At 40.2% G+C, this 19,669-nt stretch overlaps 1 protein-coding gene across 2 annotated transcripts; it reads left to right on the forward strand.

Moving 5' to 3' along the window:
* The first annotated feature begins 148 nt into the window (after nt 1–148).
* TRA2A (transformer 2 alpha homolog) lies at nt 149–19,078 on the forward strand. 2 transcript variants are annotated; one of them, XM_081164923.1, is made up of 8 exons: nt 149–334; nt 8,819–8,952; nt 10,374–10,542; nt 12,517–12,705; nt 15,134–15,249; nt 15,716–15,835; nt 17,766–17,833; nt 18,243–19,078. In XM_081164923.1, the coding sequence occupies exons 1-8, from the start codon at nt 299–301 to the stop codon at nt 18,251–18,253; spliced, it is 843 nt and encodes a 280-aa protein (XP_081021049.1). In that variant the 5' UTR covers nt 149–298; the 3' UTR covers nt 18,254–19,078. The 2 variants fall into 2 exon arrangements, with proteins under 2 accessions (XP_081021049.1, XP_081021050.1); XM_081164924.1 differs by having other exon boundaries at nt 10,374–10,533.
* Nucleotides 19,079–19,669: the final 591 nt, after the last annotated feature.

The raw sequence follows: 19,669 nt of genomic DNA on the forward strand, positions 1-19,669 counted from the left end.
GCGCTTGCGCTACTCCTTCTGCCTCCCGCTTCGCTCCTGACGGCGGCGTCGCCTCCATTGTGGCCTATGGGGCGGGGCATTCGGTAGCTCCGCCCCCTCGCGCAGTGTCGGGCGCAGACCTTACGGAGTGAGGCGCCATTTTGCGCTGCTGCTGCTACTGCCGCTGCCTCCGCCGCCACAAGAGGGTAGCTGGTTGACTGAGGAGGCAGCCTCAGGAGAAGGTCGCGGCGCTCAAGCGCTCCTCGCCCGGGTTCCCGCTCGTTTCGTCCGCCTGCCGGGTTGGGAGGAAAGCGCCGCCATGAGTGACGTGGAGGAGAACAACTTCGAGGGGAGGGTGAGTAGTGAGCGCTTCTCTGTCCAGGCCGAGGTGTCGGAGGCCTGGCCTGGCCCTAGGGCACGAAGTCGCTCGAGACGCGGGGGAAACGGAGCCTCCCAGCCGGGCGCGGAGCGGGGCGGAGCCACCCGGAGGAGAGCGCCGTTGTTTCTCCAAAATGGTTTCCTTCGCCTGAGGTGGGGGCCGCGCTGACGCCCGCGGGGGCCGTTTTCGCGGTTTCTGTTCCGGGCCTGGCTTTCCCGCCCTCCCATTTTTGAACCGGGATCTTTAGTCTTAAAAAAACAAAACAAAACCCCAAAAAACACGATCCTGGGATTCCGGTTGTTACGCTCTCTCCTGATTCCTAGCCCACCCGCTTCCCAGTTTCTAGTTCTGAGCTCTGCTGTTACCGCTAGAACCCGATGAATCTCAATATATATATTATGTTTAAAACTGCAGAACCATCCCCGCTTTCTTCTTTTCCAAGGCCCCGACCGCCAAATCCTGAGCGAAGTTAGGATTTGTTTGTTTGTTAGGGAGGGATCTCAACGCCTCGTGTAGATTAGGAAATCCGGCGCGTGAGGACCGAGGCGATCTTCTTTCTTAGGCAGAAAAGGCTGTTTTCCCTCCGGCTCAATCTTTTCAGACCGAAGACCCACCTTTAGCCCACACATGCAATTGGGGACCTACCTCTTAATTATTTTTTTACTGATACATTGCTATGACGGTGGTTCTGTAGCGACCCAGCTTTAGGTCAGGGTTCCTACTCTGCGATTGAAGGTCAGCGTCCTCCTAGGCAGCCTTCTTGTATCTCCAGTACGACTTCTAGTTTAAACAAGGAAAGCCAGAATCATTTTTTTGTTGTGTCTGGGGTGGCGGCAGACATTTTGCTCTGTTTAGGTTTGTTGTTAGTAACTCAACGGTTTGATCCAAAGCCCGCGCCTGTGCTTCACCCGCGCTGTTTTGTTATTTATTATTGTTATATATGTTGTAGGAAATCCTTCGATTGACCCCCTCGGAAGCTTTCCGAAGGAGAGGTGTGAATCCTCTCTCAAAAGAATTGGAGGCATTATTTAGTAATGGCATTGCGATTCATGCCTGGGAAAAGTGCATTATCCTAGCTTGATTTATCAGGGTGTTTTATACTAGTGTTTATCTACCACTATACAGCAGCTTGAGAGACTCCCTTCCTTTCCCCTGCCCTCCAGTATAAAGAAGTATGAGGGAGTTTCCTGATTCTGAAATACGTGTCTTTGGCACAGCTTGCAACTCACAATTTCCCATATAAATCTGAAAAGTAGCAATAGGGAGGTGTGGGTGAGTGTTGTAAGCCGAACAATTCCAGCCATTCTTGGATGGAATACATTTATTTGACCCTTGGCAATTATGGTCAGACTGGGCTGGATGTGGGACTGGAACAGCATTAGTTACACTTGGTGAATGATCTGTACTTGGAGGTGAACAGGGAGAAACTTTTTTTGGACCTCTCAGCACCTTTTAGGTCATTCCATTCTTCAATTCCAGTTTGAACTTCTAGACAGAATGTCTGGGCTATTGGTCAGAATGATTCTATGTTGTTTTTTAAATTGGCTACATTCAGCATAAGGATATTTGGAAGACTCGCTTAGTGCTGTGGGAATAGGGCCTGCCATATCAATATGCTGATCACATCCATCTCTATTCTCTTATGTAAGCATCCAGGAGTGACTGTCAGTGTTGAACCAATGTATGGTGGCTAAGACAAAACAAAATGAAATTAGGCCAAAGAAGACATGGGATCACCCACTACCACCACCTAAGTCTTTGGCAGGGAGGGGGTAGTAAAGTAGCTGGACACAGATTCACTGCACGACTAACTCTGCAGTACTGTACTGTCTACTGTGCTATATTTAACACATGCACACATGCGTGCATACAACATGTTTTAACAGGAAAAGCACACTATTTGTTTCCATATCCATTTTTTTACCATAGAGAGAATGCTAGTTCTGGGTTTTTTTTGGGGGGGGGGAATGCTTTGTTTATGGATAAGCAGGTAGTGATGGTCCAGGAACACTTTTTACCAGCTCCACTTCTCCACTGCTCTGTTTTTAAAAGCAGGGATGTCCACTTTTAGCCTGTAAACTTCTGTGCCCAATTCAGAGTTCCTGTGCTTGCCTTATAAATCTAGACCACCCTATCTAGAACCATTTATATCTATATGCAGGGCTAGCCTAATATATTTTGGCACCAGAGGCAGATCCCCACCAGGGAAGAAGGGGTGAGGGAAAATCTACATCAGAAACAAGGTGAAGGGAGATTGACATGGGGATCTGCTACCCCAGTGAAGCTTACCACATGAGGCAGTCATTTCACCTTGCCTCGGGTGGGCCAGCCTTGTCTATATGTACCCTAATTCCAGCTGTGGTGATTTGATCAAAGCATTCTGCATATTCCCTCATTATATGAAGTGAAAAGTTGCCAGCTAGCACTGGAGTTTTCACATTAACTGGCCTGGAGCTCTAAAACCTGAGTGGTAGTATTTAATGCTGATTGAACATTCCAAGAAAATACCTTGCATTCTTTGTGCATTCAAATTTAGTTTTGAATGTGCACAAAATAAAATAACATGTTTAACCTGTGATGATGAGTGTGTGTTAAATATATAGAGCCACATAGTTCTGTAGAAAGTTAGCAGGGCAGAGTATCTGTGTTCAACTAGTTCACTACACTTAGAACAGATCTGCACAATTCAAAGCAAACTGCTGCATCAAAAGTGGTGTTCTATTACAGAATGCTTTGTAGTCATTTGGGATACGTAGAGTGTATCTGTTTGGTTTTCAGTGCTTTGGTGCTCAGTACTGATAATGGGTTTGATGATAAAACACTTGGTGCTCAAAAGAAAATTTTAAGTAGCTTGTAAATGAGCCCACAAATACTATGCTATACCTGTGTTGGTTCCTCCTCCTCCTCTTCTTCTTCTTCTTCTTCTTCTTCTTCTTCTTCTTCTTCTTCTTCGCTTAACTCATTCCTTGCCTGCCTTCCTAGAGCCAGTTTTATCATTCTGTATCTGTATTAGAGTTGTGGCTTGGCTCAGGGCAATTTTGTATGTTAAATGCCCTAGTTCTGTACCAGAGCATGCTTGCTCTTATATTAGTAGTTTTTGTAGGAAAAGGCAGATGACTGAATACATTTGAGAAAGATAACTCATTGGGCTAGTGTTTCTCAGAGACAGCCAAAACAAAAACAAAACAAAAAACATGCCAACCTGACAATTTCTTGAAGGCTTCAGTTGTAGAAGTGCATTTTGAAGCAGGACTAAACACTACTACTGTTTCCAATAAATACTTGACAACTTGAGAGGTTCAAAGTTAATTCTATATTTTCTTAATCCTAAATAGTTGCATAAAGTATTGGGAAATTGCAGGTGATTGGATGTTTGATGTTTGGGGATTTAACAAAATATTGGTAGTCCTATGGTTAGACCATACCTAAAAAACATAGATGCAGACTTCTAATATTTTTTTTAAGGATTTTTGTCAGGCTGTATGTTGGATCTGTATTATAATTGCTTACGTTTATTGTAGTGTTGAAAAACACTGCCATGTAATGTCTGAACCCCTTTAGATTCTAACATGGGAGCCTGTCTAGCAACCACACTCTTGGGCCTTGGAGGGCTGTTACCCTAATCCTAGAAGTTTAGGCCTTTGCTCTGATTATTTAGTAATGAAGGCAGTGCCCTCCTTTATTGTTTCTAAACATTTCAAGGCTAAACATGAATGCTTAGAAGAAATTCTAGGGCTGAGTTCTCAGCTTTGGATGAAATTTAAGAGAACTTTATTTCTAACCTGCACTGGTGTGTTTATCCTGCCCATGCTTTTAACATAACAAAGGCAAACAATTCAAGTGTTAGCTATGTTACATTGGTGCTACTTCCAGTTATGGCTTTGAGCTATTGGGTTCTAAACATACATTCAGAAATGGACTCAGAATGTGTGTTCCATGTTGAAATGTTGATGTAAAGCAGCAGTGGGGAATCTTGGGTCCTGGGGGCCAAATCTGGCCCTCCAAACCTCTCTGTTTGGCTTCTTCAGATTCACTTCCAGGCCTCACTCCTCATCATTTCTGCTTTTCACTATCCTTGAGTGTTTTTGCCTGGCTAAAATTTGTCCTTGAGCTTTGATAATCCTTTTGCTAGTCTGGATGGAAGATAGAGAGGGTTGTCTGAGAGTGTGTGTGGAAACTATCCCAGCATGTGGTCCTTTGAAGTCTTTGCTTTCCCATGCAGCAGGGACCAGTGCAGGGCAAGCTGATGGGCAATCAGCTGTCCTCCAAGCCAGGTTCAGCACAGCTGCTTACAGTAGGAACCCCAGCCTGGCCTCAGGCAGGTGGTAAAATGTCTACACAAAAGGTAGAGTTGTCTTCTGCACTATAAAAACAGCATGGTATATTGGTTCCCCAAGGACCAGAGCAGATACCATGCTGTTTTTATAGTTACTATGCTGCAGAATCGCACACTTTCATGAATTCGCCTGATCTCCTTTTCTATAGCTTAAGGCAGGTTTGGACAACTCCCAAGAGACTGCGATCTGTTCCCAGTATAAAAAACTGGCAGTGATCTACCCATTGTCATTGAAGGGAGGAGTATGCATGGGGTGGGTGGATTGCCCAGAATTTTTTTTAGGAGAGAAGTGCCCAGAGTTGTTGAGGTTTTTGGGGGGAAGATTGCACAGAGGTTTTTTTAGCTTTCCCCCAATAACTTTTTGTACACTATGAGGATCCCGTGATCTACCACTGGTTGGACATCCTTGACTTAAGGCATTGGGTCTGAGTGGTCTGTAGTTAGTACAAACTTTGGAGTGCTCTCAACTCTAGGGAACATGGGGTTCCTGAATTGGTGCTCTTTGAGGATACTGGAAGTACTTTCTGTGCAGACAGAATTGCCTGTGAACCAGATCATTGCCCTTCTTCACTGAGTGCCCCCTAAGCATACTGGTTTTATTTGGAGTTGATGGTATCTTAATTAGCTTTATTGAGCTTTTATTGCTAGCTGTAAAACTTCTATTTCTATAGCACTCTGGTGTAAAACTGCTTTACAATGCCAGTTCTATTCATCTTCTCTTATTCAACCTCTCAACAACCTTGTTAGGTTGAATGATGGTGAGCACAGAAATTATGTGGCTCATTAGGAATTTGGACCTAGGTCTTGGACTTGCCAGGGCATAGCAACTCGCCCGCCCCCCTGCACTAGGGTTTAGACTGGTAAAAAGATACCCCTGTTGTCATGAGGGGAAATGTAATTGAAGATGATTTTTTTCAATTGATCACACCTTTTAATTGATTTACTCTTGCAACTCTTTAGGCCCATTTTAAAGTGCTTGAGAAAATTTATTGTCCTGTCTTGTTGAAGGTATCAGCAAAATAAAATTAACTATTTTTAGATTCCTATTTGTATACATTTATCAATGTTATATAACAGTATCATTGTATTTGAAAGGGCTCATTTGACAAATCCTTTAAAAAAATAGTTTATTTTATTATTTATTAAATTTGTATTCTGCCCTTCATCCAAATATCTCTGGGTGGTTCATATATCCCACGCATCATATAATACAAAACTTAGTTGTTTATCTACAATATCAGTGGTACCTTCCATTCCGCTTTGTTTATGGCAGTCTTCAAAGTTGAATGGTTGTTTCTCACAGGACTCTTAAGGCTGCACACTCAGGAGTAAGTCTTACTGAATTTGGTGGTACTTGCTTCTGTGTATAGCATTGTCCTGTAGATTTGTTTATATTGGGTCTCAAACCATCCCAGTCATCACACACTAGATAAAGATTTTAGCTTTCTTCCACCTTCATATATACCTATTTACATTTTGAATATTAAGAGTCACAAATTTTGGTGGACCTAGTGATTACTTGTGGTTTTCCTGACCTCTTGTCTGAGTCCTCTGCACAGAGAGCTCTGGGAAAGAGTCTCAAGTTGTGATTGGATTGGGCAAGTAGCTGCCAGGAAGAGATCCATGGTTGCAGATGACGAAATGACCACCTCAAGATTCAGTCACGGCTCCCCTATGGTTGGGTGTAAGTTAAACATGTGAATAAATGCTAGTCTAAAGGGTTTATACCTTTGATTCTGCTCAGAAGGTTTGTCCTACATTCTTGACACTTTTACATTATGAACATAGTTATCTGAAGGCAACAGAAAGAAAGCTTAATCAACAGTTGTTGGAATCTGACTATTAAGTCTTCTCTTAGCACCTTAATTTAGGCTGTTATCCTTTACTCACTTACCTGTGGATAATTCCTATCGAATTACTGCTCCATGGGGCTTACTTTTGAGTAGGCATGCCTGAGATTGCCTTGCCAGTGTGAAATAATTTCATATATGAAAAAAATTATTATGAGTATATTTTTGCTGCCACCTTGTGAGAGTGCTAACCTGGCACTGCACAGTATACTCCTTCTTTACTAATTGATTCTTGTGGAAGTTTGCTGGTGGGATGTTTGGGTTAGAAACTTAGTCAATGAAGTGGGCTTTTTTCTTTTTAATGGGCAAGCATGAAAAATGAGGCACCCTGCCCCACTTTCATATTTAATATTTTCTTTGGTTAAGCCTTTTTCCACCATCAATTTCCCTGTCTTTCTTACCCATTCCTCCTAATGTTTTTTTTTAAAGAACATTGTCTTGTTTTGACAATTAGACACAGCTCCACAATATGGTATTTTCATCAACTCGGGGAAAGTAATGGTGCTATTAAAATGTGCACATTTAGACTATCGCGAGTATGCAGATTCCCTTCTGAAAAATTCACTACTTCACTCTTCAATATGACATAAATATGGGAAAACAGGTCTGAAATGAAATGATAAAATGGCATCTTTAATGAGAAACAAAACAGTAAGAACTATAAGACAAAATGACATTTGGCAAAATAAATGCAGTAAGAAGTTTTCATTGGCTAAAAAGGGAATAAGCTAGACAGAGCAGTACAGATTGCTGTGCAAATGAGAAAAGGAGGGCACAGTTTTGATGTATCTTAATGTAATGTTCATGATACATACAGTGAAGATTCAAATTCAAATATGCAATATCTTTCCATAAAATTCTTGATCTGTTCTTTTAGTTTCTCTGTTTGCCCAATCACCTCTTTTGAGTGTGCTTATTCAAATATCTTATTTTCCTGTATTGCTTGTTTGATTCATCTGTTGCTCTGACAAGGAATACAGAATAACAGTCCCAGTAGCTTCACATGGAGCCACTACCGAAGTTGATTTAAGTTGTTACTGAAGAAGAGCCTTAAATTGGCTTCATTTCTTCCCTACTATGCACATATTTTGTAGGTTTTGGATAGAATGGTTAGGTTTGGGGGGGGGGAAGTATTTTGGAATATTCAGATCATTGGCACATCTGTGGCCTGAATCCCAAGAACTGCAGCTAGTTGGACTTGGTACTTGTCTGTCATGAACAACTGCTCCCCAAGCTGCATGTTAAACTTCTTGAAGCTGGGAGTTTAAAAGTTTGTGATGCAGCCTGGGGTGATGGGGAGCTGGGCATTATATTAGGCATGTCTAACTCCCTGTTTGCATCTAGTGTAGCTCTTTGAAATCTGTCATATAAGTTTTGTTTGACATTTTTAACTTCAGGCAATCCTAGTATTTAAGGTAACACTGAAGTCTGTGTGTATCATATGGAAGTTAGAAAAGGAGCAGAATAGATTTAGAACATTTGGGAAATGTTGCAAGGAAATCAGTGGACTCATTTTTAGAGCCTATATGATTACACCAGTTAAAAGATTTTTTTTTGAAAAACTGCTTTTATAAATTAGTTATTTGCACTTTACCTGCTGGCTATTCAATTTTGGTAGATAAAAGTCTGAAACTCCAGCAGAGTTTTATAATCCCCACATGCTTAAATATACTAAATGTTCTTTTTCCATTAAGGTTAATGTTCGTGAAGAAATGGAAGAGTTTTTTCCAAGAATGTGGAAGATAAATCAAGATAAAAGAAGGCTAATGAAAAGTGTTAAAGATCAGAAAATTAAAATTGAATGGGGGAAAAAATTGAACAGAAGATTGGTCAGATAGAAGCACTTGAATATTTTTAAGGCTATAATGAATTGTTTGAATTGGGGAAGAATACACGAAGTATGAAAAATGAAAAACTCAATGAAGAATGAAGAAAAGTAGAAAGCAAGAGTGAAGTAGAATTAAAAGAATCTGGAAGAATGAATGGGTCCTAGGTTAAGTAAATGTATGGTTTATGTTCCAGTGTCTGTATGATCAAGTTGTAGATGAATTTGCATGATTACTTAGTTAATAGAGCATTGGTCATCCGGTTCGAGTAGGGAACTATTTGAGGAAATCACGCAAAGTTAACAGTGGGTTAAACAGAAGTTTGTCCTGGAGGGTATTGCCTAACCATTTGTTTTTCAGGCACAATCAATAAAATATAGTTACTTTAATATAAGAAGGTAGGCATTTGTGCAACCACTACCATTTGTAATACTGCTTTTTTTGTTAGGAGTCGCGCTCCCAGTCAAAATCTCCAGCTGGGAGTCCTGCTCGTGTAAAATCTGAGAGCAGGTCAGGATCGCGTAGCCCATCAAGAGCTTCCAAACATTCTGAGTCACGCTCTCGATCAAGATCAAAATCCAGGTATGTGTCTGTTGTTATACATTCTGTCTTTGCATAAAACTTACTTATTTTGGGCCTTCAAGGTATTGAGGGGTTTCATGGAAGAGATTTTGAGTTGTACTTTTTAAGAATATTTTATATGGATTATTTTTAAAACGTCAGACCTTGTCCTTTAGCAAGGTTGAACTGCTACTCAGAGTAGCATAGAATTATAGGAAGCTCCCTTATACAGTAGACCACTTGTCCATCTCACTCAATACTGTGTACACTTGCTGCTTGTCACTACCCAGAGCTTCAGACAGCCCTATCGGGAGATGCTGGGGTTTGAAACTGAACCTTTGGCATGTGAAGTTTTTCCTGTGCCATGCAGCTACAACCCTTCTCCACAGTGAGGTTGTTGTACCTCCTCATGGCCAAGTTGCAGCACCAACTACACCATGGAAGTGCTCTGAAAATTTTCCACCATGGAAGTGCTCTGAAAATTACCCTGATAGCTATAGGAGATATGAAAATTCTCCTTTCTGATGTCACAAGGCTTTGTGCCTCTAACTAGAGAACAGTTTGTAGATTACCATCACATAAGACAAATTATAAGACAAATCAGATCCTAAAATGTAAGAAAAGCTATCTCCTTTCTGTCCCCAGTGACAGTGAAGCTTCCATAAACTGGCATTCCATACAATGGCTTGATTTTCACGCAACAATAAATCACCTAAGAAATAAACCATGGCATCCTGTGAATGAGAAACATGTGCGCACACTGCACAACCACTCCTGCTTTGCTTCATTCTGCCTGGAACCAAGAGAAACAAATCACAAGGCTGGTTTTGTTCTCCTTTAGCTTCTACTCATGATTTAACTTGGTTCCACGACAGACCAAGCAAAACAGGAGTGATTGAGAAACGTGACTTACCATGACATGTGAACCAGTTCTTTGTGGTGTTTTATATGTTCTGTGGTGAACTGCTACCTTATGAAATTGTTGTATTGAAACACCATTACATGGCTAGCGATTACTCAATAAATTACCTGCACAAGTAGTTAAGAAATTCAAATTGTAATACAATAAAGTGCAATGAAAGAAATAAAGAAGCAGTCAGTACAATTAAATCATATACCATCTAGCACAGCACAATACAATTGCTACAAAATGCAGAAAAATAATTGAGTGGTCCACCAAGACCCTAAGCAATTTTCATGTGGTCCTTGTGGGGGGAAGTTTGGGAGCCCCTGGAACAGATAAATGTTGAAAATGTTATTTACATTTTACAAAATGTTTATTTTAAATTACTTGATATTTTAAAACTGTGCCAGAAACTTACTTTGATATGCTTTCAGGAGCATATATATAAAAAAATAATGCATGAATTTATGAAAACTTCAATATTTCTATAGTGCTTCACGGATGTTTTCATATAACAAATAAAATGTATCATTTGAAGGTCCAGGTCAAGAAGGCATTCTCACAGGCGTTACACTCGCTCTAGATCCCATTCTCATAGAAGGCGATCACGAAGCAGATCATACACTCCAGAGTACCGGCGTCGAAGGAGCCGCAGTCACTCTCCAATGTCTAACCGAAGAAGGCACACTGGCAGCAGAGTATGTAGTGTAAGCTTGTAGGGAAATTATTTTAAATCTCACTATGAATATATGTATAAGAAAAGCTAATCCATTTAACTAATTTATTTTTGTTGATTAGGCATAACATCCACAGCTTGCAGGTTTCTGCGGTCAAGAATAAGAGGAGCCTTGGCATTTTCTGCTTGTCAGGTCTATTAGCGTTTACCCTAGCAACCAGCAGTATGAATACCCCACAGTACTTTCCCAAACAAGGAAGTGTAGGGGAGAGGAGCACCCTGATTTTCTCTTAAGGGGTGGGGGGTGCTGGTGGTGGAAAGAACTGGTGGCTTTATGGGAGGAGGCCCCCCCAAAAAACCAAACCCAAGAGGTGTGTAGTTCTTTGCAAGAACAGACAACTTTGATATCTAATAGCTTTCAAAAGATTTAAAGTTGGGTGTGGGAAATGAGATTTAAATCCTTGCTGTTATGAAGATATTTGGGTAGACTAGATCAGCTGTCCCCATCATGGTGTCTTACAGATGTTTTGGACTACAACTATCGGCCCCTGTCAGCAGGAATCACAGATACAATTTCTTCAGAAATTTTGCATCTATCCTGTGCCAGTTTAGGGAAAGTTATATGTCAGAGGCATTTCATGATAAACTGTTGATTGACTTTAAGTGGCCAGGCAAATTTAGTGGTTATTTTTGGCCCCACCTTGCCTTTTGAAATTGAGGTATGGTGGAAGCAGCTGAAATTGGCAAAACCCCTCTGATAATTATGGGCACAGGACTCTGTCTTTGCCTCTATTCTGGTTTTGCTATGCCGCATCCCTTGTGGTAGGCTGGTAGGATACTCTGAGTTACTCTAATTTACATAAAAATTATTTATGTAAATATTGAGTCATCATGGGATGCAGGAGTCTGTAACTCACTCCCATTCCAAGCCACCATTTTGCCTGCTGGCTCTGGCAAAAAAAAAAAAAAAAGGATCCTGCAAGCCAAAAGTCAGGTGTTTCTATATTTCCTACACTGTATATAGATATGATTATACATTTTAAAATTATGGAGTTACAACATCTTAAGGCTCCATTTGTTAAACTGATCTGATTTTAGGAGTGGGAAAGGAACTTGAGATCCTTTCTACTCTCCTTGGAGAGTTTTGGAGCACATGTGCGGGTGGTACAAAGCAGGTATGTTTCCATTGTATGGCTGATTAAATGTTCCCTCTTTTGTAATAAGACACTGAGGAAGTTAACAAGACCTGTTTGGCTACTTCAAGGAAGTTGTTCTTGAACAGAAAGGAGAATTGCAGGCAAATGTCTGAAACACAGTCTTCAGTCAGTGTTGAAACCAGAATGCTATATCATTCCATCTACCCATCACTAGATGGTAAATACATGTTTTAAGCTGTAAAAGATGGAACCATCATGACATCAACAGAATGCAGCATTTTGGTCAGATTTCAAAGAATTAATTCTCTTGTTTGCAGCAAACATGCCCTTTGCATGTTGTGGGCTGCAGTTTCTATCATCCCTAAGCTTTGGTCATGCCGACTGGGGCTGATAGAAGTTGTAAGTTCAAGACTTCTGGAGAACCCAATGTTGGCTACCCCTGCAATCTAATCTTGTAGCCCAAAACATCTGGAACGCACCATGTTGGCTACCCCTGTATCTTGCCATAACTGCATTAGAACCCCTCTAGCCAGTATATTGTCAAACCTCTGTAGGATTAGCTGCTCTGTAGTAAGTCCAGCCAATTTGCTGTACTCTCTCTGCAGCCAATGTGCCCCTCCCCCTAGTCAGCATAATGAAGCGAGACCTTCTGAATCCTCTTTCATTATGAGAATTGGATCCAGTGGTGGAGTAGGCATAATAGATCTTCCTTTCCCTTCTTGTTTTACTCAGAATGTGCAGTTATCTAAAATACCTTGCTGCCTATGTCAGTGAAAGAATGAGTGAGTGTGCAACTGGCACTGTTCTAGACATGCTTTGATACTTGAATTTGGTTCAATTTTTTTTAGGCTAATCCAGATCCTAATACATGCCTTGGCGTGTTTGGCCTCAGTTTGTATACTACTGAGAGGGATCTTCGTGAAGTCTTCTCTCGTTACGGACCTTTGAGCGGTGTCAATGTGGTTTATGATCAACGAACTGGACGATCAAGAGGATTTGCTTTTGTTTACTTTGAAAGAATAGATGATTCTAAAGAGGTAAATTTATTAAGTTGGGAAGGTTGCAAAGTTTACCAGTGATTATGAGGCTGTAGAGGTTTCCCCACAGAGTTGAGATTCCCTGCAGACCTCCAGGTCATTTGAGAGGCCTGGAGGAGTCACACAAACCTTGGGGCCAAGGCAGAACATAAGCATATAATGAAAGGCAAATTAAACACTCTCTCTCTCTCTTTTAAAAAAGTTGTAATAGTACTGTATAAATCTGTGAATCAGCCACAGTTGTCCAGTGCAGATCTCCCTCCTGATTGCTAATAATAATCAAGACTAAATGAAGACTCTGAGAGTGTACACTCTGTGCCCACTTGTATGTAAATTCCCTCTTAACCACACTGTAGGGTTACACCTGATAAATGTAAACACTAACCAGGATTTCAAACTAGGCATTTGAAAAAACTGCATTTGAGAGAGGAGAAGCATAATAAGCTTCTGAAAAATAAACTGGCATTAAAACTTAAATTTCAGTTTTTAGCTTCAGTAAATAAAGTAGTAATATAGTTTTAATCAAATCATGTGGCTGCTAGAATGCATAATTTTGACTGAGAATGTTTCCTCGTGTTTACACAATCATATATAATATGAAATTTGATTTGCTGGTTACTGTAATTCTTAAATCTACTTGGTTGTGCCTCATTCATGAGGGGGAGCATGTACTTCAGGCTTTTTAAAAAAACAACAGCTATGCTATGTCATTTGGGTCTGTTTGATTCCAGAGACTATGTTGATGATGTGTCAGTACTTATGTGAAGCTGTTTGATAAAAGTATGAAATTTGAATGGTAGTCTTTGTTGGTGTTCCTTTGCATAATAGCATTTTCCAAGTTGTCTTGGAGTAACTGTATATTGGTATGACTAGTGCTATAATCTATGATGCTTTGATTCAGGAATTTCATTTGTTTTTGTAGTGTGGACCTTTGGGGGAGAGAAGATTCTTTAAAACAGTGTTTGCTGTGTTTCAGTGATAGAAAGAAATCACTAGGTGGCGATATAGTCCACATTTAATCACATTTGAAGTACTGAATCAAAGTGTAGAATGTTCTAGTTTTTATTTTTAATTTCTTACAATGTAAACAGTAGCCATGTGGAACTTGATTTTCCCCTAGTTTAAGCCCTAAATTATGAATAAGCCTTTTTTCTAGGGCTGGAGTTAAACAAAAATCCAGTGCCAAGAATGTAATACAATAAAAAAACCTGAAGTGAGTGTTCGGTTTTTGAACGTTCTTTTGGAAGCCGATTATCTGACGAGGCTTCTGCGGCTTCTGATTGGCTGAAGGAGCTTCCTGCAGCCAATCAGAAGCCACACTTGTGGTTTTCGGATTCTGTTAGACTTCCAAGGTACAACTGTAATGTTTAGGTTGGGTCAAAAGCAACCATTTTGTCCAAAGAAGGGGTTGCCTGCTCACAAAAAGGCATACTGTGGCATTCTTGAACAACTACAAGCATGACGGTTGCTGTACAGCCTACCTGCTGTAGATAAACAAACTCTTTGCTAGTACTTCCATAAGCATTTGTGAAAAAGCAGTGCCATATATTTTCTCCAGTCCATATTAAGCAAAAAAAGAAAAAAGGAAAAAAATATTTGCATCAACAGACATGGAGTAGGTAGCAACCAAGAATCTCCACCACAACCACACACACAAAAGGGAGCAAGGGTCAAACCTTTTAACAGGATTTATGTAAATTTGCTTATGGATTATTAATAATAAAATAGGGGTAATATTTTTCTTTGATTGTATTTTAGTGTTTTTATATTGTGAACTGCCCTGTGATCTTCAGATGACAGGTGGTATAGAAATTTAATAAATCATCATTATATCATTGTAAATTATTGATGCTGTCTAATTTGCATGATTAAGAATAGAGCTAAAAACTCACTGTTAATTGAGGCAAAGCATATAACATCCATGAGAGTGCATTAGAGATAGAGCCTGATATGAATGCATTGTTTGAGTGAACTGCCATGTGGTGAGTGAGTAATTAGGAAGTTGTATAGGCTGAACCTGCCATTTTACTAAGCTCTGCTGGAATAGGTCCTTGTAAGTGAGACAGAAAGCATGAAATGGCAGCTGAACAGCAGTAGTAACCCAGCCATGTGCACCCTGCAGGAAGCCACACTAGTGTGTGGTCCCTTTGCTTCAAGGGAAATGGCTCCCTGTTTACCTTTTGGGGAGCTTTAAAGGCAAAGTGTCAGGAATGCATCAGCTTCTTAGCAGGGTGCTGGCTTTAAAAGGGATCCTATTTCACTAACTTTAATGCCCCAAGTCAGTGGAGACATTTTAATTCTCTCTGCTAGAGAAAAGACGGTCCACTGATTAGCAGGATACTAATAACTAAAGACAAGCTGAATTTGCTTAATGAGAATAAGCACTAATTTCTTGTTACTGGAACTAAAGTGTCTGCCTTCTTTGCAGGCAATGGAACATGCAAATGGAATGGAGCTGGATGGCAGGAGAATCCGGGTGGATTATTCTATCACAAAGAGAGCACACACGCCCACCCCTGGAATCTACATGGGCAGGCCAACCCAGTAAGGAGTTTTCCCGGCTTAATCAGAAGAACTGCATTTTAGAGTCTGTGATTCATAAGAAACTATGTTGTTAATAAATGCAATAGTTCTGTCTCTTCATAGGCTAATCACTGTCTTACTCGAGAAATCCCTTTTGAAGATCCATTCGTTTCATGTTCTTTAAACTTATTGTCATTATTTCCATGCCACCTTATAACTCACTGTTGCTGAGTAGCATGCATTACAATGCACTGTGAACAATAATTACAAATACAATTAAAGGCAAACAGTTCTGGAAAACGCTGCCCGTTAAATGGCCTAGAGAGCTATCTAATCCTGTAGCTTAAGCCAGTGTGGACCTGAGTAATCCCTTGAATGGGAAACCCTGCAAGCTGCAAGTTTAAATCTTAAAAATATTTTTTTTCTCTTGAAATAAGAGGAATCCTAATATTTTGCATAATGCATCTTTTCTTCTCTCCCAAAAAAGTAGTGGAGGTGGTGGCGGAGGAGGAGGAGGTGGAGGAGCTGGACGTCGCCGTGATTCCTATTACGACAGAGGATATGACCGAGGCTATGACAGATACGAAGAATATGATTACCGTTACAGGTATGCATTCTGATTTAAATGAAAAGGCTCAGAGGAAATCTTTGTCGCAAGCATGAACATTGCATAGGCATAGGCAGACACATGGGCAGGAGCTGGTTACAGAGTGAGGCTGTAGTATGCAAAGTTGGAGAAGGAGGTAAAAGAAGAAAGGGATCGTGTGGCCCACTGAGTGTGAGGGGAGAGTGAATGGGAAAGATGGGTTCTACAGCAGGCATAGGCAAACTCCGGCCCTCCAGGTGTTTTGGCCTACAACTCCCATCACCTGTAGCTAACAGGGCCAGTAGTCAGGGATGATGGGAATAGTAGACTCAAAACATCTGGAGTTCCGGAGTTTGCCTGTGCCAGGTCTAAAGGGACAAGCAGACTGAGCAAGAAGAAAAGGAGAAGCCTTGGGCTGCTGTAGAGCCTTCTGGTCCCTGTGCTTCTTTGTCTTCTGGACACACATACCAGCCCCCCCTTTATTCCTGTTTGGTTTGCTGGCAAACTAGATGAAAGCTTTATATTTCAAAAGTAGTAATAAAGTAGGGAAAGGGATAAGAGTGGGTAGCTGTTTTAGGAAGAGGAAGTTAATGTGAAAGGAACACAGAAAATGGATGAAACATTGGTGGTTGGGATAAGAATATTAAAAGCTGCCTTCACTTACCCTCCCTGCTTTAAGCAGAATTTGCTGATCCAAAGTCATGTCAGTACTTGAGCTCCCTGCTGCAAGAAGATTGCTCTGGCATAGGACTGAGTTGTTTCTAAAGAAGGGTTAAATATCAATAGAAAATGCCTGTAATTGCCAGGCAATTGTGCTGATCTCTGGGTTCATCCATCCTCATTTAATTGCTGACTCCATCCTTCCACTACCATTTTGTGACTGGTGGGCCCCACTAATTTTAGCCCTCAAGTGGGCCCTAGGGGTAGAAATTTTAAAATAACTTTATAGTCTTCAAAAATTCTGTTAGTTCATATAGTGATCTATAGTTTGTATAGTGATTTATGGTTTGTTGCAAATAAGATTATTGCATCCATATAACTTCTTTCCAATTTATTAAAGCACGTTTAGCCTGTTTTACAAACTCTGCAGTAGTCTCAAAGCATATAACAATAAATATTTTGAAACGAAATAATTAAAGCCAAATCAGCCAAGTAAAATAGCTTAAACATCTTAGAACTGAGAAAACAAAAAAACCCAGTACCTGATAAAACAGGGAATTAAAACTATTCCATATAAAAGCTAACCTATGGTCAACAGTTTATAGTAGCATGTTGTAATCATATATGTGTTTTTTTCACACCAGTCTAGTTACATCTCTCTGAAAATCAAACTTATCCAACATCTCTTCTAACCAGGGAGCTTGGATAGCAAGTTGTGTATATGTAGTATTACATCTTAGTGTGCCATATGACGTTGGTGTTGAAATGAATGGGTTGAGGAGGACTAGATGATCTTTGTAGTCCCTTTCAACTCCAGGTTTCTTTGGCACAAGAACCACTATCTGTTGCAGCTGCAGGAGCACGTTTGAGGGTGAAAATAACATGCCCATGAGTATGGTACCCAGAAATTAGTCTGCCTTACATTTGGTCAGGTATAACAGTAGATACTTATGAGAGCTTAAAGATACAGACTTAAGTGAAAAAGAGGTGTGTGTGTGTTTGTTTGTTTTCTTAATCTGTTAATGTATTATGGTTTGTAAAAACAATGTTTCCATATTAATCAGCACCTTAAATCACTGTGGAATACTATTTAAGAATAGGTGTCTTTAAATTTGTCCAATATGCTGTGGGGGAGAAAGAAACCATGCAGATGAAGCTTGGTTCTTCCATTTGGTAAAAATGTGTATGCTGTACAAATCATTTGACAATATTTTTTAAACTCTTGAATAGTACATATGCCACATGTACTAGAGCCACTGCTAACAAATACATTTGTATACTTTCTTCAAAGGAGGCGATCACCTTCACCTTACTATAGTCGTTACAGATCACGGTCAAGATCCCGTTCCTACAGCCCAAGTAAGTATAACAGCAGTCTCACCAGAGTGGTTACGGCAGAGGAAACATCAAATCAAAGCACTGCCTGGCTTCCCGCCTGCCCCACCCCCTTTAAAAAGTCTTTCCAATTTGCCTTATGGATATCCTCTAGTGATTAGACAGTAGCAAGGATACCGTGTTCAGAGCTCCTGTTCCGTCTGTGGATCTCCCTCTCCGCTTGCAGACGGGGATCTGCAAAATCCTATAGCGCATGCAACACCTTCACAGGGACCATAGGATTGCAAGCCTAAGTAAACCATTTGTATCTAGTTGAAGTTGTTTTTAGCAAAATGAAGTGTGACAGAAGGGGAATGCACTGATGGAGAAGGAGAAACAAATGAATATGGAATTATGAACTGATGGTTACAGTGTTCTCTCTTCTTTCTTTCAGGGCGCTATTGAAGAAGAGAAGCTAGTCACAGTTGCAAATACAATTTTTAAACAGCAAGTTCCGAACTTCGCTTTCCCTATAGATCCCCTGCAGTTATCTGAAACCCTATTAAAAGGTCCTTGGTTCATTTAGAATATATGTATTTTCAGTTGAAATACCAGTTTTCCATCTCTTCTTATTGTAATACTCCAGGTGTAATTGTTGTAGCTTTATGTACTTAAATATCTTTAAGCGAAAACTAAATAGGAAACCCAAAGTGGTAATACGTTTTGTGAATTTTTTTTTTAAAGCAAGTGGATTTTTGTTGAACGTAATGGGGAAGGAAAACAGAAGTGTGTTAAAGCCCTGCATGTTGTGTTTCAGTAGAAATCTACTATTTTAATGAACTGTTCATCTTTCTGCCTATTACTTTTGAGGAAGAAAGTGTTGTTCTGTATCTTCAGTTATAGCCCAAGTCAGTGCATGCTCTTAAACCAGAGCATTTTCACTCATTTTCTCAATACAGTGATTTAATAATAATAATAAAAAACATTGGAGGAAAGTCTTTGAAAAAACAAAATTCTCGTATACTACAAATTTCACCTTGGCATGTGTTTAATATAATCACAGTGTTAATATGGATGACATTTGAAATTTGGTTAATATTAAATTGACTGGAAAACGTTCTTATGTTTGCCCCATAATCAGGACAGGCCTAATTTACTGGGCGTAGAAAATATTTGATCTGTTCTCAGCAGTTCTATATGGAAATAAAATTATGGTTAAGCAGGTTCTGTTTGGTACTATGGATTTCAAAACTATTATTTTTCTTCTCAAAATAAATTTAAATTCTACCAGTGCAGTGTTTCAGCATTTCATACAATTGGATAGATATGTTAAGTTTCTTGCAAGGAATTAACAAGTAGTATATCCTGAAATCTTGGTATTGGATCCAACCTAGGTTAGCTGCTCTTTAAGTCCCATCAGTTTCAGCTAAATTAGACTGGAACCAACCCTTAGATTTAGAGTTGGGGTAGCGGTGTGCACAATAAAACATATGAGTCTGCTTCTGGAGAGAGATCCAACAGCATCTTCCCTAAAACTATGGACAATCTGGTGTCACTGAAATTCAGCACATGGAAAAAGAATTGAGGGATTAAGCTCTGGTGTATCACTCCCTATATTAGTAAAGTGAGTGTTAAGATATATCGAACAGCAAAATGGATGGAGAGATGGGGCAAGATGGGAACCCAATAAATGGGATAGAGCATATGGGCATGCAAAAAATTATTATTATTATTATTAGTTCGTTAGAAGAGAGCTTCTCCCCAGGATCAACAGGAGCTGTGTATGTGCATAGCTCTCAGGCTGCATGCAAATATAGGTAGCAGAAAACAGTATGGAGGGGTTGAGCCCTCAGCTGGCCAAAGACAGGTCCCACACTGAAG

Source organism: Podarcis bocagei, assembly GCF_964188305.1.
Source record: "Podarcis bocagei genome assembly, chromosome: 12".
NCBI lineage: Eukaryota > Metazoa > Chordata > Lepidosauria > Squamata > Lacertidae > Podarcis > Podarcis bocagei.